Here is a 24,288-nt window from a genome sequence, read left to right as displayed (position 1 = left end):
GCCGTGACGCCTGCAAATTTTGTTCGACACAATTTAGTTGAAAGCATCTGATGTCTTTAATGAGTAAACCCTTGTCAAATACAACCTGAAAAGAACTTTGCCTTGAAGATTAGGATGCAATAACCACATAATAGTTAATCTAAAGCACTTAACTGCAAAGTCATTGCCACTCCTTTTCAGTTTTCCAGTGAGGCCTTTTTGTAAGAAATTTAAATCAGTAAGAGGGGCTAAAATCGGCTTGCTGCACACAAGCATATGTGGCCTGTTGTGTGTTCTAGTCTTAGAAAAAAAATATAGTCAAACACATTCAGTTCATGGATGCTAATTGACCTCTGATCTGTTTGAAATAATATTAATAGAACTGTGCTGTCTCTTCTTGCATAAAATCTGTATTAACTGTACAAGCAATGTTTTGATTGACATTTTAGCTTAACTCTCATGCACGTGTAAGAAGCACACATCTCCACATATCTAATTATCTGTTTCCAGGAATCTTGCCACTGTGTAGATATAATAATGAATTATGATTGTGTGTTTGCTGGTTATTCCTGTCTTTGGATTTTTCACATTTCTCTCTGGCTCCTCCCAAATGCATGCATCTAATACTTGAGAACTATTTCAATTGGCCATCGGTGTGAATGTGGGTGCAAATAATGCCCGTGGATTGGCTGGCCCGCCTGTCTCCAAAAGTCATCTTAGATTGGACCGTGCTCACCTGCAACACTCTGGATGAATGGATTTTTATTTTGATTTTTTTTGCCGACGTATTCCATAATTTAGAACAGTATTCTGTTTTCTCAGCCCAGTTATTCCAACACTCACTCGCTGCCACTCACACGACTTGTGCTAGAGAGACACAGTGGCCACCTGCATCATGAGCTGCCACCTGCTGTGTCTGAGAAGGAATGTCAGACTATGAGTGTCTGTTTGCACACTCTACTGACTCACAGCACAGGAGGTATTCATGATGTCATTACTGGCATGGGGTCAGCCTGGTGTGTGGTGTTTTGAGGCCTTGCAATGTACTGATGTCACAGCGCTAATCCTCAGTTTGTTTCACTGTGCGTGTATGTTTGTTTTACTGCCATCCTGCCTCTGCGGTGGCCTTGTTCCCGCCTCCCTTGACTTTGCCCAGGCCCCCTTGTTTGTGTTTTGTGGTCTCCTACTCACTCTGGGCCCCAGCATTGCACACATGCATGTCTATGTGTTGAGTTAACAGTGCGATGTACTGACTAAACATGTATATTGTTAGTTAGCACTGTTGGCAAGGAAACAACATTCATCCTGACAAGAAATGTGTCACACTGCCCAGAAAGCACCTGACATCCCTGGCATAGCCTGGTAGTAAAAAGGCCCCATTTGTTCTCATTTGCAGGCCATTATAATGACCATTAGAGGGCGTGGTGGAGTTCAGTTTGGTTGCCAAAGGAGACTGCGCATTTCCAACAGCTTGCTTGTATACTTGCTTGCGTCTTGTTTAATTTGAGGATGCAAGAGGTATTCAGACTATCTAATGGCGTTTGCGTGATATTTCATAGTTACGTGTCAGACAAGGGGCTTGAGCTCACATTGTTGGAATGATAATAGCAGCTTTCCTCCGTCCAGGGGCCGCGTGGTGAGGGGAGTAATGGGGAACTTCCCCCTCACCGACCCTCTCCTGTTCCTTAACACTTACTCTCTTTCGCGCAGCACATGGATGTTGGAGACCCCATGATGCTTTCCAGATGCCGTAGTCCAGTGAGCGCATTGACAAAACCTACCTCTCCTCTTTGGATCACTGAAGCTCTCCCCCAGACCTTCATGCACAGGCCCACTTGATCTCTCTTGCAGTACAATGTCTCGTTAAGGAGACACTTCCTTGGCCCGCCAGACTTTCTGGCTATGATCATGTAAAACAACGGCTTTCTCTGAGGACACTTGGCATCCAAACTCTAAAGAGAAACGGCCAATTATGCTCACATTTACACTAATTGCCTGACTTCTGCTAAATAGTCCATCTTCTGTGTCCTCTTGTTTGTGCTGCTCGGTGTGTAACGTCCTTAATCGCACAAAATGTGTGTATGTGAATGTCCAAATGTGTGCAATTGACATTTAGCTTATGTTCCACTCTACTTGATTAGCCATTAAGTAGCGACCGTTCTCTCAGTAAGGAGAATCTCTTGGTCTCTTTGTCTAAGCTCAAGCCCCGCAAAGCAATCAAGCATAGACTGTTAGAGGCCAGGCCACTGCACGGCCTAATGCAGGCTGTATAATGACCTCCGGCAACGGAATTACCCTGTCACACTTGCTCTCCAGGCTGCTGTCTCACGCACGTTCACCCTGCCTGCCGTCATGGCGATGGTTAAGGAGATGAGAGCATGCCCAATGGTTGTGAAAGCAAACATACAGTGAACGGTGACAGTGTTGCGTCATGTGTTGTTGCCCTGTGATGCTGTTGCCATGAAATGAAAAAACTAATTTCTTAACTGGCCGCTAGCATTGTGCCAGTCTAATATTTGTTGAGAGGAGATAAGATAGATGAATAGAATGCAATGTGATTGGATTAATAGGCACATATTGTACTCAAAGTGACGGTAAACATTAAGCTGATTCTATTCTTATGGGCCACCTTTTTGACAATTAGTGTGTGTGTGTGTGCGTGTGTGTTCCGTCTCCAGGGCTCCCTGGCCAATGAACGCGACTATGAGAGTGTGGTGATGATGAAGATGAGACAGGCAGCTGAGCGACAGCGGCTCATTGAGCAAATGCAAAAGGAGGACGATGAAGAAGGAGCTATGTCCTAGCACCAGAAAACTTGGCTCGGCACCCACCCGCAGCCAATAAACAGAACACCTGTTTTAAGGTTGATTTTTTTTTTTTTTCTTTTACCTTTTTTTTTTCACTGTTTTATTTTGTGTCAAATCAAGCAAATAAAGCTTTAATGATCATAGAAAGTCGATCATTTTTATTGGCGTACTGTTTTTTTCCCCTAGTGAAGTGAGGGCACTGCTAAGATTCAGAGTTAAGTCATGTAGTCTCAGAGATAACAGGAAGCAGGTATGGATTGTGCGTTTGCAAAACATTCAAGTCATTTTGACATGTTAGTCTCTTTCAGACTCAAACAATAATCAAAGCTTTATTCCGCATGTTTCCTTTCTTTCCTCCTGATGTAGAAAAAAATGGAGTCAAAATTGAACAATAATGTATTTTCATATAACATTGTTAAGGTTCTGAATATGAATGCATTAAGTTAAATTATTTAATGACCATTAAATCGAATTGCAATTTAGTCATTGTCGAGACCTTAATGTAATCATATGTGTATGATTTGTCTGGCAAACTGAGACAATTCCAAAATCCTTCCGCTGTGTCATCCCCATATACTTGTCCAGTAACTCAGTGAAAGCAGCTGGAGACGCATAGCGATCCAAACCACAGTTCGTGACTATGAGGAAGTCATTTCTCCCCCACGAACCAACCCTGAAGTGAATTTTTGAATGTTATAGGTAGAACTTCAGAGAACGTTTGTGGCTCTTGTTAAACACACTTCAGGTTATCCATCTTTGCTACTTTTGATGATTCATTGTCTTCAAAACTTTGCTTTATTTTGAGGTGGTGGGTTGCAATGGGAACATCAGATGACATGATTCTGTTTGTCTTAAGACACAAACAAATATATGCAATTGACAAGGTTTTATTTTTTTTTTTTTACTTTTAAACAACAAATTAATGTATTACACTTGTGTATTCTTTATGAGATCCAATTTGTATAAATAGCAATTTCTATATTGGTTAAAAATTGCAGTAAGTCTATTGCAGAATTGCACGGTGTAAATGTGTTTTTCCATACCACTGTAAGCGAAGCTACATCAGGAAAGAAGCCTTACAGCATTAATAGCTCTGTGACACAATCAAACCTGAGCAAGAGCTTCTTTGTAAAGTCGGAATTTTAATTACATCCCTTGAAGTGGATCTGGTTGGTGCATCGTTCCTCGTTTTTGGGGTATCAATGAGAAACAAATCTGTGCATATGTATATCTTTTTGGAAAGCGGAGACTGTTTAATTTCACATACATTGTTGTAGTAACATTGGATGCCGTAAAGTTACTCTAGACTTTTAAGCCTTATCCCTTTCAAATAATGAAGAGAAAAATAAATGTGAAACAAAAATTTTTTGACTCACAAACAAAACAGTTCACTCAGCTTTGGTCAACCTGGCTGCCAAGCCATTGGTTGTGGACCTCTGTGTCAGGATGTTTATGATGTTAATTAGTTGACTATTAAATAACAATCATCTGGTACCGACCGGATCATCACAAACGCATTTGCAGGAATAAAATTTGCTGATTAAAAAAAAAAAGAGAGAGAGAGAAATAAGCAACTCACAAAAATAATTATTTGATTGTGTAATTTCACATTTGATGGGTGGGCAAGCGCTCTAGAGCCCCAACTATTTGTATACAAACAACAAATGCGTCAAGTTCTTGTCTATTCTTTTTTTAACTCACCAATATCCTGTTTACTTGATGAATTTTGTTGAGCTCCATGTTTTCTAAATCAAATCCCCACACATTGAAACATTCAGATCAGTATTCAGATACTGTATGCTCTGCTCAAGTACACGCCCTCATCATGATGAAAACGTGAGATATGGAATTATTTTTGCTGTACATATTTTATCGTGGTACTAGCAGTGTTTTTGAAATCAATAATTGAAAATAAGTAACAAACCTGTAATTATTAATAACTATTTATATATAAAATAAGGGCCCTTATTGCTGGTACAATCTATACAATCTAAGTTTCTGATCATAGGATCATATATTTAAAAATTATGTTCACATTTTAAGGTGTATTCGTTATTCCCAATGGGTCTATTTTTAGTAGTTAACTGTTACTTTATATGTTCTGAATTTGTTGTACTATTGTATATAACTCTACGAAATAAATGAAAACAAATGTATGTTCATAAAATATTGACCTACTCACAATTATCTCTACCAATGCTTTAAAACTAGAAATTAATAAGCAATGACATTTTTTTTTTGTTATTTATACGTTTAGGGACACACAAAGTTGTCTCTGATAAAAATTAGTTGTTGACCATCCATCCATCCATTATCCAAGCCGCTTCCCCTCACTAGGGTGGCAGGTGTGCTGGACCCTAACCCACCTGTCTTCGGGCAGTAGGCGGTGTACACCCTGGACTGGTTGCCAGCCAATCGCAGGGCACACAAAGACAAACAACCAGTCACACTCACAATTACTCCTAGGGGCAATTTAGAGTGTCCAATCCACCTAGCATGCATGTTTTTGGAATGTGAGAGGAAACCGGAGTACCCGGAGAAAACCCGCGCAGGCACGGGGAGAACATGCAAACTCCCCTCAGGAAAGCCGGAATCAAACCCTGCACCTCTGAACTGTGGCAAAAACAGTGCAATTTGTTTGAAACACTCTTTGATCATCGGCCTAACGAGTACACGAAACAGACGTTTCCCATCAAATGGGCTGTGTAGAAATGGGGAGAGCCAAGATTTGTATTGTTTGGATGTTGTAATTTTTGGGAAAACCCAGGCAACATCTTCATCTCAGGATTTCAATTTAACACACTTCTCTCCTACCTTTGCTGTGATGCATCCATGAGCAAGCTCGAAATGCATTCCACTCTATCGATTTTGTCAGGAATACACTCCAATGCACACCGTTACAAGGTAACTGACACGTACATGATGCATCGTACACTTTATCCGACTTTAGTTCTCACGTTGCAGAGGTGGCATCACACGTTCAACAATTCTCGTATGGAGCTAAATAAGTTCATTTTAATTGTATTTTTCCAAAGTGAAAGACTTTCAAGACTTTGTCTTTGTATTTTTCTCATTGGGTTATGCAGATGTCACTGAGGAAGTTGTCAGTAGTCTATATCCTTTCAAATAGTCATAAAATAGTCTTGGTTTTCCCCTTCACTTACGTTTTTATGGTTTAAGTGAGCCCGTGTGGTGGCTTTTTCTGCAGACATTGCGTTACTTGGAAGCCACATGGTGATTTCACAGCATCCAACCTCTCTCTGCCACTCCCATCTCTGCTGTGTGGCTTTGTTACACAATGTCCAGCTGTGGAACCTGGTGGTGTGGTGGAAGACATCTGCTCTTCTCCTTCTGCAATAGCCCTTCATCACATGGGTTTATTTATGTGGAGGCTTTTTTGAACAACCGAAAAAAAACTCCATAAACACACACAAAAAAAAAACTGTTCAAATGACAACAGAGGAAATGCAATTACAGGAAACCGATTCACCGCCAGACCTACTCTGAGCACATAGTGGCTTGCATGCGAACCAGGATGGGATGATGGGCCTTCTGTCACCTTCTTTGTCCAACTACACCAGCGAAATCTTTGTGAATCTTATTTCTCCCTGACTTCCTCATGCTGTCTCTGCTGAAGATGTCATGTCTGTAGATGTGCAAAAGTGTCTGCATCAAGACAACGCGGGGTGTACCAAACCTCATTGTTCCACTTTAAAATATATCGGAAAATATATCGAATCAGATAGATGGGCTGGGCTATATCGACAAAATTCCATCTTAATATTGATGGCACTTATCTCTCACAATATTACTAACAGTTTAGTGAAAACGAAGCACTTTTAAAAGAAAAGGCAAATTATCAGTCCAAAAGGATGTAGAAAGTGCAAAGCTTTTTAATTCCAACCAACAGTTATAAACATTAACAAATTCCACAATGAAAAAAGAATTAAATTCACATTGTACTGCAACTGTGCTTTAATGATAAATTGTTTTATGCTGCAACAGATGTTTGTTGTGTTAGTTTGCATGTGCGTGGGTGCGTGCGTGTGTTAATTGCATCAGTGTGTGCGTTGTCTCGTACCAATTTGTCCATGCGTGTGTGGCTTGACGCATTATGGAGCTTTAGTGCCAAGGCCCGCGGCAGAGGGCACAAAGCTTCTGAACCTAACGTGAACAAACCGTCGCGAAAAATAAGACTCCCTGCAATATACTGTATCTACAGTGCCCGTCAACCCCATTGAAAACCTCTGGAGTGAGCTAAAGAGTATAGAGAAGAGGACTCAGGTCACTGGGTGATTAAGAGAAATTGTGCAAAGAGAAATGCTCGAAGATCCCTCTTTCTGCATTCTCCCATCTTGTGAAACATTCTTGGCGATTAGGTGCTGTGTTGATGGCTAAAAGAGATTGTAGAAAATACTAAGGGTGCTAATACTTGTCCTGTATCAACACTTACACTAACAACGGTTTGACAACAGTTACATGGACGTAGATTGTTGAACATTTTAAATTTTCATTGTTTATGCATTTTGACCAAATTTGGCCTTAACAGGTCTTATATTTTACTTCCTTTATTTTGCAGATACCCTGTGCGATGTTCCAAAGTTGTGTGTGATTATTTAATGAACAAGGTTTGTTTCTCATGAAATAACTACACAATAAATTCACATTTAAGTATTTAATCGTAACTATTTGCCAACATTACTGTTAATCCAAACTTAACGAGCACGGTGTTTTACAGGTTTACACTGGTGGTCTGTATTTACTATACACACCCATATACAGTAAACGTTAACACTCCCTAAATGTGCCTTGGCCATCGTTAGTAAATGAAATAAAAGGAATGGAAAAAAATCACATGTACAGGATCATATTTTGCTTTTCTAAATTTGCCAGCCTACGATTGGCTGGCAACGAGCCAAGGGTGTATCCCCCCTCATGCCCAAAGTCAGTTTGGATAGCCTCCAGCTCAAGCGTGACCCTGAATGAGGACAAACACTACAGAAGATGACAGAGGGCTGGATGGATAGATAATTTGGCAGCACTGAAAATCCCACATTGACAAGAATAAAATCAAGTTCTTAGCAGGTTCCCATGTCCATCTTAAAATCACTCTGGCTCCTTATGAAGGCACCACACCAGCGTCTGCCCCACCCCCGTCATCGTCAGCATGCGGTAGCCGATCTTCTCCAACTTGTCCAACACCAGGCGGGGAGGCTCGTCCACATGGTACTCTGAACTAAATGAGATAAACAAAGTTAATCTCCATGGCTGTGCGCAGATGTGGCTTCTCACTAAACAGTTTCAAATCTTGTTAATTGTTCTGCAGTTTGTTCACTTCCTTCCACACCTTCATCCATTTCCCAGCAGCGTTTGGATCCTGTTGCCAATGACAACACCTCCCTAGTCTGTTTCCCATCACACTGACTGGGCTCATTCAAAACGTGCAAAGCAGGACTCTTCCTCTTCTTACCACATAAGAAGTGCTATACTTCCATGTGCCTGGGTTCCGATGACAGCACAGACATGTTTATTGCCACATTGATGCGAACAACATTTTCGACATGGGAAATTGTTGAAAAACAACTGAGCAGTATTAGGAAAAAAAAACATGCGGCTTTCTTGATTCCAATCTGAACGATCCATTCTCCAAATAGATAGCCTACTTTTAAATATGATCTAATGTCATTATTGCAGGTACCTTTTTAAAGTCCACCTGCAGCTAATGGCGAAGCACGCATTTCAGTACTCACAAATTATTTCCCAGCATGGTTGTTTTCCTTGCTCCCAAGTAATTCATGACAGCTGGATCAGAATACTCGTCTCCCACATTGGTTGGGCCGTTCTCCTGAAAGAAGCAGAAAGAAATAAGAAGAAGCAGTGAAGCACGGGGGTAGTAGAGCAAGTTTTCACCGGCAGGTGTGCATACTAATCCCTAAATCAGTGGATGACTTATAAATAGATGATCTAATTTTCACAGCCATGCAGCGGAATTAGGTTGTGTGAGGTGTGCATACAACAAAGGAAACCAGGCCAATTTTTAATTTGATCTTTTACCATTGTGACTTATTGTTCATTGCTGGTGTTGGGTAGAAACCTCCTTTGTCCATTCTTTTCCCCACAAATTCATACGATTGGTCAGTCTTTTTTTTAATTTTTTTATATAATTTAACATTGTAAGTGAATGCAAAGTTAGTGTTATTGTACACATAAATTAGACATTGTGCCTAAATTTAAATTGAAAGACAAACGGCTCTTAGGGATTCAATGTAAATGTATTGCACGCCAAAAAACAAAACAAAACAAAGATAAGAATTAGAATTAGAAATCCCTTTATTGTCATTGTACTCAAGTGTGCAACGAGATTAGATTTGTACTAAGGCAGTGATTCTTTTGCAAATTACTATTGGGATCTAGCATGCCACTGGTCGTGCTCGCTCCACACTGTGATCAATCAATAACATAAAAATGCTCATTTGTGATGGCCATTAATTTACTTAAGCTTAATGCTTAGTATTGCCGTTTTGAATGATGTGGAATTTCACTGCACCATAATGGATCTCTGTCAAATAATGATTTAGGATGTTATGATCATTTAGGACAGGGGTGGGCAAACTTTTTGATTGCCGGGCCACAATGGGTTCTAAAATTTGACAGAGGGGCCGAACCAGGAGCAGATGGATGGAGTGTTTTGGTAACCTCATCTCATCTGAGAAAAAAAAATACATTTAATTTTAAATGAAAGTGAACAACAGCATTACAACAATATATATGTCTTTGGAAAAACCACTGTATTTCGAAAATAAAACATTAACAAGGTTTATTCATTTAATTTTTTTCAAGTTCGGCGGGCTGGATTAAAACGTTTAATGGGCCGCATCTGGCCCCCGGGCCGTAGTTTGCCTATGCCTGATTTAGGATATTACAAACTGTACGGCACATATCCAAAATATGTCAAACTATAGTGTGAAGTGAATATCTATCTATCGATCGATCAAAACTAATTTTAATGTACCGCGGACAAACTTGTTCTGTCAGGTCCACACATTACCCCCCCCCCCCCCCCTATTGATTTGTAGCCTGCACGATGTTGCAATGCCACTTGGAAAACACAACTAAGCTTGCAGCTCCACCCACACTGAACAAGCACAACACGAGACACGACAGCAACACTATATTTACGCACCAGTCTGATCTGCGTGCTGACCAATATGTAAGGCATGTCTCCCCCGTCGCTTCGCGCCCCTCTTCCCTCGAGTACAGACACCGAGGAGTTCCTCAGACGCGACAGCTCCCCTCTTGCAAGTCGCGCTTCTGCCGACAGCTATTTGCAGAATGCGGAAACACCCACCGCGGTGGACCAATCACAGCGCGCCTCTGCGTGACCGTGTGACGCCTCTTTGGAGTCATACATTTTGATAAACAAATATGCATAGTACATTTCTGCGTGTTAGCTCTATTTCCACCCACTTCATTAGATGGAATGACATGTAATTACGGCCAGTTAAATAGATGTACCGAGAATAATGCATTTACAAAGATTCTCATTAGAATGGTCACACAGTCACAGAGATAAACATTTACAAAGTCGACTTGTTGCAAGTTATACTGGTTGTAATATGTAATTGTGAAGAATGTGCATCATAGTGAGAACAATATTTCATTTTACATCACGAAAAGTGTATTAGAAGAACATCTTATCATGTAACTGTGGATGGACTGCAAATTGTTAAACCGCCATAATGTCATAATTTTACATCTTGCAAACATTTGTTTGCATTCAATTAAATTGGGCAGATGCTTCTAAAATTTAATATAAGTAGTTCAAATGACCCCGTACATTTCCATTCTGTTTAGAAAAGACACCATAGCCTAATAAGCATTATATATTTTAATTCTGCCCAGTCACATTTTGTTGTTTATGCAACAAACGTATTTTCATCCAGAATTTTATTTCATTCCATTATTGGAAACATATTCCAGTATGACATAGCGCGTGCAGTTTGACACTGCAAAATAAAACTAGCAATGAAAACCATCTCATCTCATTAGACTGCATGCATTTCATAATATTGTGAGCATTTGGAGTATTAAGTATGAATGCTAAAATGTTTAATCTTCCCCTTCACATTATATAAATTAATTTGTCTAATTAATATTGCATGAGATTCACAGAACTGTATCCATTTTGGAGATGCAATTTCCTCCCCAGGGATGGATACCATTTCCTCCATGGTGCTGGATTACTCCTGACGGGAGGAAATGAAAAGACCACAGGAAAACAACCTAGGCGGGTACTGATAAAATCAACAATAAATGCGATGAGCTCAAAGCCCATATGAGCTGGCCGTAATTGTCATTGTGTTGTCCGGGGAGGTAAAAATTTCAGCCACAGTAATGTTTGGACGATCGGTGGACATCAGAACAAACCAGATCTCATTCACTTCGTCACAAGATGGCGCTTAGGTTGGTATTTGATCATTTTGCATGATCCAGTTCCTCCTTACTGTGTTGATTGAGGGCATTCGACACAACATTATGACGTACCTTCAACAATATATCATCAGCTTTCAATCTGGAGGCCCTTCACTCTCAGAGGCCCAACACAGGTGCGTCTTGATCAGGGCTGAGAATATTGCCACCTACTGGCTTCCGAGGTCATTGTCATCCTAAATATTGACAGTAAAGTACAGTACAATATACTCTCTACTCTACTACTTTAAGTGTTAATGGATAACATTCCACCGACAGTAATTTTATTTAAATCAGTTTTGGAAAAAGAAAATGACTTTTGAACCTCAAAAAAATTAACAAAAACAAAAACCCCATTAAATTCGGTTTTACCCCCTGAGATTTTCCTGAACTCCAACTGCGTAAGCTCATCTGCTGCTGGTTATTGGCACACTTAGTCACCTCCTCTGTGACCTATGATGACAGAGGCGCACATCCCTGCTGGGTCCACAGGAAGCTGTTTGAACCTTGTGAAAAGGCCCTTAAACATTTTCAGCTAGTGTGTGAAAAAATGCGCAATGACATTTATTTAATAAACAACGGAACAAACAAAAAGCTCGAGACAATTTGTTTCCATGAAATTCAGAAAACAAAAGGCACTATGGTGACACAAGTATCAACTACATACAGTTATTAAGGAAGGAAATACTAAATAATAATCGTTCGACCTTGTGCTGGAATACTGTCAAATTCTTCTTACAATAAGAGGCGTGGTATTATCGTACGTGTTAGTGCTGTCAAGTGATTAATTTTTTAACTAATTAATCACCAAAAAAATCCATGATTAATTGCGATTAATCACATTTTTCAACTACAATTTTTTTGTGACGCTTAGAACAGATATTTACTTGAATAATATCTTGGAATTTATGCAAAATCACCAAATGTGAATTATATTTAGAATCACAATCGGAATCATTCAAAGGCTGTTATAATAGCTTTTCTTTGATTCTTGAGTACAATCTAAATGAAGACATCTTTACAGGCATTTTTCATCGAAACATTTCTCAAAACTGTCCACAAGCGCCACACTCCAGCAGTGTTGGTCTGCAAGGCCCAGTGGTAACTTGAGCACGGTGTTTTGTTCTGAGACTTGCTAAAGATGTAGAGCTAATATGGCGCAATATTTGCTAAGTATGCAAACTATTAGGTAAATCAAACTGAGTTAATTGAGTTAAAATATCTAACTGAGTTAAAAATGTTGGATTAATCACCTGAGTTAACGCTTTAATTTTGACGGCCCTAATATATATTATATATATATATATATATATATATATATATATATCGTGCACTTGTCTTCCCGTCCCTCCAATGTTTACATTTGTATTGCCACAGCAATAATCATGTCATGCTCACAATAAGATGCAAAGCTGAGGTCCATCGGCCAACTTTCCGGGCCAGACAACGGTTCGGCTGACGTGTGGGACCCCTCTCGCCTGATCAATTGCAAAAGCACACTCTGACATGGGTAGTCATATAATTACCATGAGTTCACTCTATTTTGTTCATCGGAAGATGAATATATTTGGTGGAAGTAATATCTCATGAGAATCAGTCAATCATCAGTGTGGTCACATCGTCACTTGGGTTAAGTAACCAATCAGGTGCCTCTATATTTTATTACCGGCACCCGATTGGCTGCCTTAGGAAGACAATTTGTTGATGTTGTCAATCATTAGTGTATTTCTTGTGATTTGGTCACCTCATCACTAGAGTTAGGTAGCCAATCAGGTGCCTCTGTATGTTATTCCCAGCACCTGATTGGCCACGTAAGCCCAAATATGGAATTGGACAAAATGTGTCTTCCATTGTTGCAAAAGAAAACTTTTTACTCACTTGAAGAAAAAGGAGGAGGAGACAAGCAGCAGAAAGGGGAATGGGTGCATCTGTTACTAATAGCTCGGTGGGAACATTGAGAGTTAATCTCATCCATGAGCTACAGTTCCACTAAGACTGCTTTAAGATATATTTATGAGCAGGTAGCAATGTCTTCTTAAACACATCGTTGTATGCCATCTCTCCTGTGTCCCACAGCTCGTGACGCTGCGCCATCGCCTTCATGCTGTCGCTCCGCCAGCTCCTCTCTTATTATTGAGGTGGCTTGTCTGTTGTCATAGCAGACTCTAAAATTTACTTAAGTTGTTGCGACTTTTGGTTTTCTCACGTCAAATTTGCACGACTCAATGGTTGCCTTTGCTGGGAATCGCATCAATGTCGTCTGCATGAACAGCAGCGGCATCTAACCCTGCAAAAAATAAAAATATTTTTTATTTTCAATAGCACGGAAAAAAAAACCCCTCTGCATGCAAAGTGGTTTCCTTTGTTTCATATCTTGCTTAGTGCATTCACTCACTGAGCAGAGAAAAAAAAAAATCTGGGACATGTTATCAAAACAACGTGTTCCCAAAACTTTCCCAATCTTGTGAAATGACAAACAAAAAAAAAAAGCCAAATTAGCTACTGACAACAACTGAAAGAAAAATTATTGTATTTTTTCAGATCAGATCGCGAATTCTCAAACGCCCCAAGCTGAAGGTTTTAGACACAATGTACTGTAATTGCCACAAATCATTCTTGTAGCTGACAACATCCATAAATTGTCAAGGACATTGATGTGGAATAGCTCGCTTCTTTGAATATTTCTACGTTCCTTCTTCACATTCCTCTACGTTGCTACTGTCCCTGTTTTTTTCCCACCATATCAGACCTCAAAGTTTCAGTCAATAATATTTATCGTTGGAGCTGATTACCGAAAAAGCCTATTTTGACGATGCAAATCGTCAATAAACATATCTGTTTTTAAATTTCGGTAATAAAAGTAAAAAGTCATCAGAAAAATGACATGAAAGACAAATACCAGAAAAAAATTGTTGAAGTACAGTCACAAAGTGTAATTTTCCACCACTGAAGATACGAATACATTCCAGGTTGTGTTTTTATTGTCTGTTCGCAGAATTGTCAAAAAAAAACTAAAGAAATTATAACACAAATTGCGTTTGTTGGGCCTTGAATGTGCTCTTCATGTTACGTAGTAGTTAACTTTTTTTCCCTGGACTATACATCTTTAACGTGACACTTGCATTAGGCAGAATCCTTCCTAATCAAACAAACTGTGTGTCTGCTTATGTCAAATTTATCCTGCTCAGAAACCCAAGTCCCCACAGACATGCACACAACACCGACCTCCTTGTGATGAATGTGGCAGACACATTTTGTTGAATATGAGTGGGTGAAAAGCCGACCTGCTAAAGCCAACTGGGATGGATTGCACAGCGCTCAGGGTGCCTTTAAGTATGATTTACCGAAGGTGTATGCCGGAGTGATCCTACAATATTCCGCAGACAAATTTAAACCGTGGGAGATACGAGACACCAGTCGGCCCTCTGATAGATGCCGTGTTAGGGTTATGCATCATATAGGTTTACATCTCCCTAATTGTGATTAATCGCTATATTAGGCAGCCATGTGTTTCTTCTTGAGACTCCTTGAGTCTTTATTGTTTCCCTGTGAAGAGCTTAGCAGGGCCTCCGCTGCAAGCAGATAGATCACCAGCCTCCTTTTCTTTGCTGTTTTACAGATTACACCCCACATCTTACGTAAAGTGTCTCTGAGCTGATGATATTATCCAGCCGCCTTTACTTGTCCTCTCTGCCGCTTCGCTTCGTTCCCCCCATCCCGACTCCCCTTATCCTCAGTTGCACGCCTTCTGTCACTTTTTTCTGATCGATGTTTCCACAAAGCAACACGTGATAACTGTATGCGCACAATGCAGTCAACAGGTAAACATTTGTCTGGATAACATCAGCATTTGGTGCCAGTCATCTGTTCTGGGATGCTTTATCCAAGTGATTACAAGCAGTGATGTCAGGAAATTGGAAACACGCATTTGTCCAATAATCTCAATTCAGACCTCACAAAGAGAATTGGTCATTTTACCAACAAGAAAGAAAATGCACAAATACCATGAGACTTGTTTGTTTTAGGTAACTATTGTTGACTTTTATTTTAACTTCACACCAGGACAGAATATGGCTTATTTATTTATTTATTTATTTATTTATTTATTTAATAATGTATTTATTTAATAATGTATTTATTTATAGGACTATTTGTCATTATTTCATCAGCGGCTTCTGATGAAGATGAAACAATTCTTTATATTGGTAGCAAAATCTCTTTCTCTCTTTTCTTGGTATTTTTTTAAACACATCTAATCTACATGAAAAAAAAATACTTTACAAATTGAATGTGTTGTATGGGAAAATACTGATCCATGGTAAAGATTATTTGCGCTGGTCATGAAATAAAAAAATGGTCACATATGTCACCTTCACCATCACTTTACAGTTCTAGTCTAAATCGGTTTTTAATTTCTGTGATAAAAACAACTTAATTGCATTTAAATAGCCCATCAAAACCAAGGCAAAACAATACATATAAAAAGAGAGGTGCTATATTCGTTGACATCCTTCAGGGAACAATGCAATCTAGACACCTTATTTTAAAGCATATTTCGCATTCATTATAATTATATGACACACTAAAAATGAGTGATTTTATTACATTAACGGTTTATTTTACTACACAGCGCTCGAGATCATGATGGAAGACCTCACACATTCTTAAAAGTTACCTGGTGACCAAAAAAGTACACAAATATAATAATAATAATTCCTTATTCCTATTGTACACCTAATTAATTGCAGTTATTCAATCACTGAGTGTGTCCATGGGAGTCAGTCAAAACGAGCTTATTGGAGAAAGGGATGACAGCATGAATGCATACAGCCCGGCCTGAGTCACATCATGATTCCCATCAGGCCCATGGTCATCGCCATGATTTTATTATAATGCAGCAGCATGTGGTTTTTGTTTACGAACAAGTTGGGGAGTACGTAATCTGCTCAGTGGATCACTGCAGCTTCACTTCAAGAGGAACGGCTCCTCTTAGAGAAACAACTCTGACAATGAGCTTGGCAGCAGGGACGGGACAGCTTGACTTTGTTTAATGCGTAGCAGGCGGCTTTCCTTCTTTGTGCCGAGTGGTTTACACTGAAACATTTCTAAACACTTGTACGCCAGAGTGTGTTGCCATTATTCCAGGAGCACTTGATGTCATGTATTTTTCTTTTCAGTCACTATGGCTACTTGTTATCTACTGCTGAACTCTCCACCTGAAAAGAGGCGTGACGGGTTTGGGATTTATTTAGACTGTGTTTTGTGCGTCAGTCGACATTACGCTGTCCCACTGAAGGCCTTGAGCCCTTCTGTCTACTAAACGTATGACTATGTAAAAACAGAATATCCAGGTGCAGAGTAGTAGTTGATATTGTAGTGAAATTATCCACAGTTGAGAAAGAGGAACTTTTCAATCACCGTTTCAATTAATATCTTACATTGGGTGTCCCACTGCCTTCACATTATTTATTGGAAATTGTGGTATTTTATTGCTTTCACAATAATATGCGTTAAATGATATCCCTTTGAGATGTTTCATCTCTTTATCTCAGGGGGTCCTTTCAACACATACAAATAATGATAATGTACAAAATAATTATTTAAACATAATTCACAATTAATACAAAAACATTTAAACACAGACACACTTATACCGAACACTTAATGCTCCCCTAAGTGTAGCCTCCCACTGGCCACGATATTTCACAACCTGTATGTGCATTATTATTATTAATAATAATAATAATAATAATAATAATAATACAATACAATACAAAGCACAGTAAATACATAATTTGTTTGGCTTTAGTCATATAAAAAGTTCCTCAATTATTCAAATCAAAGATGCCAAGTTCCGACAGACAAAAAGTCCTGAACAGTAAACTTGAAATACCTTAAATTTATTATTGGAGAGGTTAAACAAAACAAAGATAAATATTAGGTATTAAAAACTAGCAAGGTGGCAGCAACTCTTTCATCCACTTCCTGTTTTTAGTAGTTTGGATGACTGTGGCTTTATATGGACTCACCCCCCCCCCACCCACACACACCCCCACACACGCTGTTTTCATTTTGCTAATTGATGGATGGTGTTGAGGAGAGAGCGGCACAATCATAAATATTGATGTGGTTGCTCTTTTTCCAGACCAATGGTTCACTGACACTTATCTAATTCATAATTTGCTGCCTTGAGTTCAAGCTGTCATTGAGGTACAAGGTCACTTAGAAGACATGGATAGCCACACTGCCAAACACACACACACACACACACGCACACACACCCCCACAGCCACACGTTTGTGCTATTTGACTTTGGGCTCGTCACTGAAGACGTAGTGGTACACTCGGCTGCTAGCAACGGGTGTGGGATCTGTTTCTGCTCAATGACAGTGTGAATGTGAGTGTGAAAGGTTGTCTGTCTCGATGTCTGTCTATATGAGTCGTTGTGTAAATTGCTTTTCACCAAAAGTCAACTTAGATTGACTCCAGTTCACGGTGATCCAGTGTAGAAAACGGATGGATAGATGGACAGCGGGCTATTTTTGTTTGCATTTTCATCTCATGCACTCTCTATCGCTCATTTTATTAAACAAAGTGAGTGGTCTTGAGAAAGGAGTCTTCACACTGAATATAATCCAGAACCGTCATTCTCTTTTTGCTCTCCTCTTTGTTTTCTTGCCCCCTTCCTCCCACCTAAAAGTATTCCAGGAAAAGAGTAGCTTAAATTTTCCTGTCCTTGTTAGAAAAAAACACACATTCCTGATAGCAATAAGTCAGGTCCTCCTTATCTCCTGTCAACACTCATGGTGGTGAAAGACTTTAGGAGGCATGCAGCATTGCAGGGAATTTGCAGATAAAACTTTTTTTTCCACTTTAGCAATGACAACACATCATTGTGAATGGTGTTGTCAGTTGAAGTTCAGGAAATTAGGACATTTTGAGGGAGGGCGGTTTGTTCATTTTGGCTTGCCAGAACTATTGTGGGGTTTTTTTCCCCCAAAATGCTCAATTGCTAAAAACCAGAGCTGAATATTCAAAATTCCTCTCAAATCTACGCTATTTGTCTAATAGTTGCTTTGCTTGAATACCTAAACTGGCATTTTCATGGCGGCATAAAGGGGGATCGTTTTTCTCATGAATTTATCAGCGACTTACTTTTTGAGACATTACCTTAGCAATGAATCAGACAAAAAGGTCAAATCAACAAACCAGCAAAAAAGGCAGGACTAAAATCGATCCTTCACTCGGGAACAACACGTACGTTAAGATCTTGAATTATCCACTACGACTGAATTAATGTGCATTTTTGGACTGAATTATGAATTATAGTTTCAACAGAATGTTTTCCATAACATTCAAATTACAGTTAAATGAACAACTAAAGTATTTTTCTTTTAGCGAGCCCACATGCAGAGCACATCAGAAGGTTTTTGTGATGTAAAAAAAAAAATAAGACCAAGATAAATAATTTCCAATTCTTTTTCACCATGAATGCAACCAATACTTTCTCCATGGCATTAAATGTACCATCAAACACAGTTTAGACAGTCATCATCTAGTGACCGGATGTCCCTCCAAAATTGCCTGAAAGATGAGAAGAAAACTGGAAAGGGAGGCTGCATAGAGGCTTTCAGCAACATTGAAGTGCTGCAGGAATTTCTGGCATGTATTGGCTGTTAAGTACAGCCAATAAGTGTCAATAGTCTCTAATCTCATTAGATTTTTGTACGCTTGCATGTTAGGGTGTTACGATAGAAACCTTGTCTTACAAAGAATAGTAAAAACACTCTTGTAATTGTCAAAGGTGTGTGAAAAAATGTGGTGTGGTCAAATGAAACCAAGGTTGAACTTTTTGGCCATAGTTCTTAAAGTTATGCTAGGTGCAAACACAAAGCTGCTCATTTTTTTCAGCTGGTATTGGGGCCTTAACCGAGGTAGAGGGAATTGAAAAGTTCCAAATACTAATCAGGATTAGTACCTTCAGACTCATGTGAGATAGCAAAAAAAAAATGTCCTGAAAAGCCTACTAAAACAAGTTTATTTGGGCAATGAACACTGTTCAGTTAAATACTGTGAAGATGTTTTAAACTAGACATTTAAAAAAAAATGTCACCTTCAATTATTGTGTCACCTTTTATCAGTTCTGCAATCATATTTGGTGACTTAAGTGGGTTGCCAGTCAAATCGTTTTATCCCTCAAACAATAATAATAAGAGAATGTTTAAGCCCACCTTTTGCTTTAATGCTCTATTTCACAGCAGAGGCCTTTCATCACTTTTAACAAAACATAATGCACATTTACTCAAGACTCCGTCGAGCTGTGATGCATTGCCAGAAGTAGTGCCTATTATTTTTTTTTTTACCATCTGGATGAAGGTGCATGTGCAGGAATTTTTTTTCACCATTTGATCACTATGGAAATGGAACTGGCTAACCCCAAAATCATGATGGATAATTATTGCAGGGTGAGACAGCTGCAGTGTTTATGATTCTTAATGATTTACGGAACAAAACCCTAGAATTAGAGTCTGGAAAGTCACAATCATTTTTAAAAAGGATTGTACAGTGGAGTTTGTACACTCTTTCATTTTGTGCCCTATCATGGGTTAATCAGACCAGAATATTGACCAATGTTCTCACACAGCATCCCTGCCACTGCAGTGCTGAGACTGGACCAACATCAGACAAAGATATTTGCGAGATGACCTTAGAAAGATTAGACCATGATATTATTCTCTTCTGTACTGAAATGTCCCGGGGTGTTCCAGGAAAGGAAAGCTTGTCTGGGAGTAGTTGTTCTGAAAAAAACAAAACAGAAAAAAAAACAAACAAAAAAAACAGATGGTCCCCGTCGTCCCCTCTCCATGTGCAAGCCAAACTTCCTCTCGTCCAGTTCATCCTCTCCCCGCATCCAATCCTCCCATTTCATTGCTTCTCCTTATCATGGCCTTCACCACTGCTTCCCATCATCCTTCTCGGTACGTGCTCCAAAATCAGGAGCCTCGGGTGAGGTGGCTGCTTCTTATTCCAAGTCAGAGGCATCCCAACTCGCCCACCGCCTAATGAATCATTTCCTCTGTGATACAGTGAGAAAATCACGTTCAGACTCAGAGGTTGACGAAAGTGAGTTGATGTGCCATGAAGCCCGTGTGCCCTCTCTTCTCTACTTTGTGGTACAGCCAGTTTGTATACAAATGCACATGCACAACCAAACAAATCCACAGGGTGAGGACTAACAATGTGCATGCATTTATGTATTTTTATTTCACGGGCAGCCACTAAGCCAACCAAAAGCCACAAACTCGATTTAAAAAAATAAATAAATAAATAAATCAACTTTTAACATATGCATATCAGATGTGTTTGCTGTCTGTCAGTGTACTCTCTGTCCCCTTTCCATGCACAAAAAACAAACGGCAAGGCAGATTTATTCGTAAAGCACAATTCATGCACAGGACAATTCAAAATGCTTTACTAAAAGAAAGGGGGAAAAAAAGGCCAAAGTTCAAAATACAATTACACAAATGATACGACACGAATTAAATTGAAAGAAAAGAGTGCAAACTTTCAATTGTAGCATGCGCAGCTGAACGGAATCATTTTCAGCCTGACTTGAACATTCTCAAAGTAGAGGCCTTGCTACATGGATCTGAAATGCAGGCTCATCATGTTAAATTCTGACTCTGAGCACCAGCAGAAGACCCGCACCTGAGATTCTCACTGTTCAGAATATAGTTTAGTGCTACTCCAGAATCCTCCGGGCAGCAGAAGCCAGACCCGAGCACAGGTGTGATATGGTCGTACTTGCTTGTTCCAATCAGAACCGTAGCGAAAGCATTCTGGTCTAGATCATGAGAGAATCCTGCTAGGAAGCGATTGCAGTCGTCAAACTAGCTCAAGATAAATTCATGGATAAAACCCTCCAAGTCTGATTTCGGCAGCGAAGCTTTGATTCTAACTGTTTCCGAGGTGCAAGGCCGATGATGTTCTTGATTTAATGTATCTGTCAAAGCCATGCCATGCGTATCATCGTGAAAACACACTGCCACTCATCATTATATACATGTAGTATGGAGCCGTTTATGCAATCAGTCACGCGAGGCCCTGTTTGAACCTCCAAAACGGACTCGTACAAACATCCATGCTCAGCCTGCTCTCTGTCACGTACCATCCCTCTGGCTTTGCGGACCTCCCTGCTGCACAAGCTGTGTGACTTGGCAGCACTTTGTATTGCGCTGGAAACACAGCACACAGTTGTATGTGGGTGCGTGCGTGCACGCGTGCACGTGTGCGTAGGGGGGAGTAAGAAAAGAAGGGAAAGTTCTAAGTAGAGATGCTGAACACATGATGCGCAATATTAAATTTATGCAGCATGTGTGTCCGGGGTTAGGGAGAAACGAATTACATGTCATGAGTTTACAGCATTTAATTACAAAATGTAAGTAACAAATGTGTTATATTCCTGAGGGGAAAATCGTTAATTAACTCATCCACTAATAGCCCAGTTGAAAACAATACACTTTCTGACTTCTATATCCGTCAATGGCAGTGAATGAGTTAAATAACAACACTTTTGAAATGTTAACTATTTCATAAACTGTGATTGGCTGTTAGCTAGCGAATCAATGCTCTGGATAGGAACCGGAAGTGACGAAAGTGGAAAAACTGAAAATTGTAGCTCCTCTATGGACATAACGGCTGGCTGGTCAGAAGAGTGTGAAGACGAAGTAATCACTCAAAATCACCGTCAAAGGCCCCAATGGAATGGAGATGAACTACTTGCGCAGAAGGTCCGAAGTAGTTGGTGTCTCCGTCGGCTTTTGCAGTATGTTCTTCACTCATTTTCTGGACCAACGTGCCGACGTGACAGTTGACCACGACGGCCGACGTTGGATTGGCGTCTTGAGGCCTTTACACAGGGTGTCTCGTAACTGCAACCAATTACATTTCTAAAGTAATCTTCCCAACTCTGTTTGTGTTTATGTTAAGCACCATTAAACAGGTGGCTCCATGTTGCCGTGCAACCAGACGGAGGAAAAGCAGCACAATTCCCAGCGCCCGACCTGGCGTCTTAGTTTTGTCTCTATCTGTATGCAAATGAGCCCCCTCCACCATCCATCCACGGTATTTGAACTCTGATTTTTCCCTTTGCCGCCCTTTGGCTGTTTGACTTGGCCGCTCGCCCGGCCGGGTTAGCGCACACATTTTGTCCCCCTAGTTACGCTCATTGGAAGGGATTATTTTTCTTTCATGCATGCTCTGCCTTCCTGTGTAGTTTTTATATTTACCGCCTCCCACCCTTCAGGCTCCTTCTGCCACCCATCACGATAGAATGCCAGGCGAGCAAATGAGTCAGATTGAATGATGAATGTTAGATGCTGCAACCACTTCAGCATCAGTGCGATTTTGAGAAAGCATTCATTGAGGCCAGCACGTATTGCGATAGGTAAGGAATTTGGCAAATCAAATAAACAATCCAGCAACGGCGATATATGCCTTGAAAGTTTGTTATTTTTATCTACTTTTTAGTTTTACATATTCAAACATTGAATGTTGACTAAAAATGACATCACGTGTCGAGGGCTCAGGTGACAACCACTCAAGGCTCACCTAAATTTCACAAGCTGAGCATTTTCAGTCGACAGCATGTGGCAAAATGTATTTTTAAAGGTCTTAATTGTTTATCAAAAAATAATGAAAGCATCAAATTGATTATGCACAAAAAATGTTATTGCTAAAAATCGCGTATCCCTTTAACATAACCGTTCACTTTATTCATTTTGTCTAATGTATTGATACTTGTCATATCATGCATTATTTGCTTTATTTTAATTCCATTGGTTAATATTTGTTAGCACTGTAAAACTCATTAATGTCTAATTTGAAATATGTTCTTTTTAAAGTTTAATAAAATAAACACATGATATGGCATTGAAAGGTAAAATATTACATTTTTAGAATTTATATTCATTCCATATTAAATTTTTGCATAATTCCCTACAATTTTACTTTTATTTAATATAGCCCCCAATGCACAAGTCCTTAAAAACATTAGTCCCCCTGCATGTTAAAATTTTTTTACAAAAGTATTTAAAGCATTTTAATCAGGTAAGTGTTTATCGCACTCAATTATTTGTCTTTACCATAATTCATCTCTCTCATCATCATCTCAACACTTGTTTTTGTGGCTCTGCATGTGACAGAAGTGGGTCTAATGTTTTCTTATTGAAATAAGAATACAGTGCAATGCTTGTATTTTAGCAAAAAAAAAAAAAAAAGAAAACCTGTCTAATGCCAGGAAATTTCCACAAAAGTATTAACTAGCAAATTCACCTTGTGTCTGCAATTCTGTCATCATCATGCTTTCACCCCCCCAAACTTTGCTTTGTGAAGGTCAGAAGACTTTATGTACATTTCGTCCTCCTTTCCATTCCAACACACCACCGTGGCTCACTGCAGTGCGGTTTTATCCAGCAGTGCCACTAATGCCGCAAGTCCTTTTAATATGTCTGTAAAGCACACAATTTACTGGCTTTGTCGTTGAAGCATTTAATGCAATAATCACTCGCAAATGTGTGACTGTATTGGAATGTAATACAGACCTGATGAAAGCTCACTTCCTTTAACACATCGACAATTACACATATTGGTTAGCTTCATAAATCAGTGCTTGGAGACCTAACTGAAAGTCATCATGATGTGTTATGACATAAAAAGCGCAATCATTCGATTGAGTTTGACAGCTCATAGGCGAGATGATTGGTTGTAATTTATTGTATATTATCATCTTATTTTGGTTTTGGAGTTGTTGCTGGCCCGGCAGCGGTGCTCGGAATGAGGCTGATGGGGAGGACAGTGAGTGTGAACAAAAAAGTGGTGTCGGAGATGGAACCATTGAAGCTGAGGGGACTGCTGAGTCATTGCAGGCGTGTTTCTGGCCAAGTGATTTTGTGCAAAAGTGCAAACTGTGGAAACAAGCAAAACGGAACTTAGCAACATGGGCAAAATAAACTTTTAATGGTAAGAACCACCC

General features: G+C 39.6%; 2 protein-coding genes across 2 annotated transcripts in view; one reads left to right on the top strand and one right to left on the bottom strand.

The window, feature by feature from the left end:
• dnajc17 (DnaJ (Hsp40) homolog, subfamily C, member 17) overlaps window positions 1-2,938 on the top strand; it is a 36,401-nt gene extending 33,463 nt beyond the window's left edge. Inside the window, exon 11 of the mRNA XM_088318400.1 lies at window positions 2,658-2,938. Within this exon, the coding sequence (XP_088174526.1) occupies window positions 2,658-2,783 (126 nt within the window). The 3' untranslated portion in view covers window positions 2,784-2,938. The remainder of the gene's footprint in view (window positions 1-2,657) is intronic.
• A 3,718-nt stretch (window positions 2,939-6,656) lies between these two features.
• Window positions 6,657-10,117, bottom strand: gchfr (GTP cyclohydrolase I feedback regulator). Its single transcript, XM_088293584.1, has 3 exons — window positions 9,970-10,117; window positions 8,537-8,631; window positions 6,657-8,022 (listed from the first exon to the last, which is right to left on the bottom strand). The coding sequence occupies exons 1-3, from the start codon at window positions 10,003-10,005 to the stop codon at window positions 7,893-7,895; spliced, it is 261 nt and encodes an 86-aa protein (XP_088149710.1). The 5' UTR covers window positions 10,006-10,117; the 3' UTR covers window positions 6,657-7,892.
• Between the last annotated feature and the right edge of the window lie 14,171 nt (window positions 10,118-24,288).

Source organism: Idiotropiscis lumnitzeri, chromosome 1 (genome assembly GCF_059441095.1).
Source record: "Idiotropiscis lumnitzeri isolate Australia: NSW breed Sydney's pygmy pipehorse chromosome 1, RoL_Ilum_1.0, whole genome shotgun sequence".
In the NCBI taxonomy this organism is placed as follows: domain Eukaryota; kingdom Metazoa; phylum Chordata; class Actinopteri; order Syngnathiformes; family Syngnathidae; genus Idiotropiscis; species Idiotropiscis lumnitzeri.
This window is presented reverse-complemented; position numbering and strand designations above follow the sequence as displayed.

What these genes read in the sequence shown, in the direction of transcription:
- gchfr (XM_088293584.1), bottom strand. Translation starts at nt 10,005, where the DNA reads ATGCCTTACATATTGGTCAGCACGCAGATCAGACTG. An exon ending in TCAGCACGCAGATCAGACTG is followed by an intron (nt 8,632 to 9,969) that starts GTGCGTAAATAT and finishes TGCTTCTTTCAG; the next exon opens with GAGAACGGCCCAACCAATGT. An exon ending in ACCATGCTGGGAAATAATTT is followed by an intron (nt 8,023 to 8,536) that starts GTGAGTACTGAA and finishes TATCTCATTTAG; the next exon opens with TTCAGAGTACCATGTGGACG.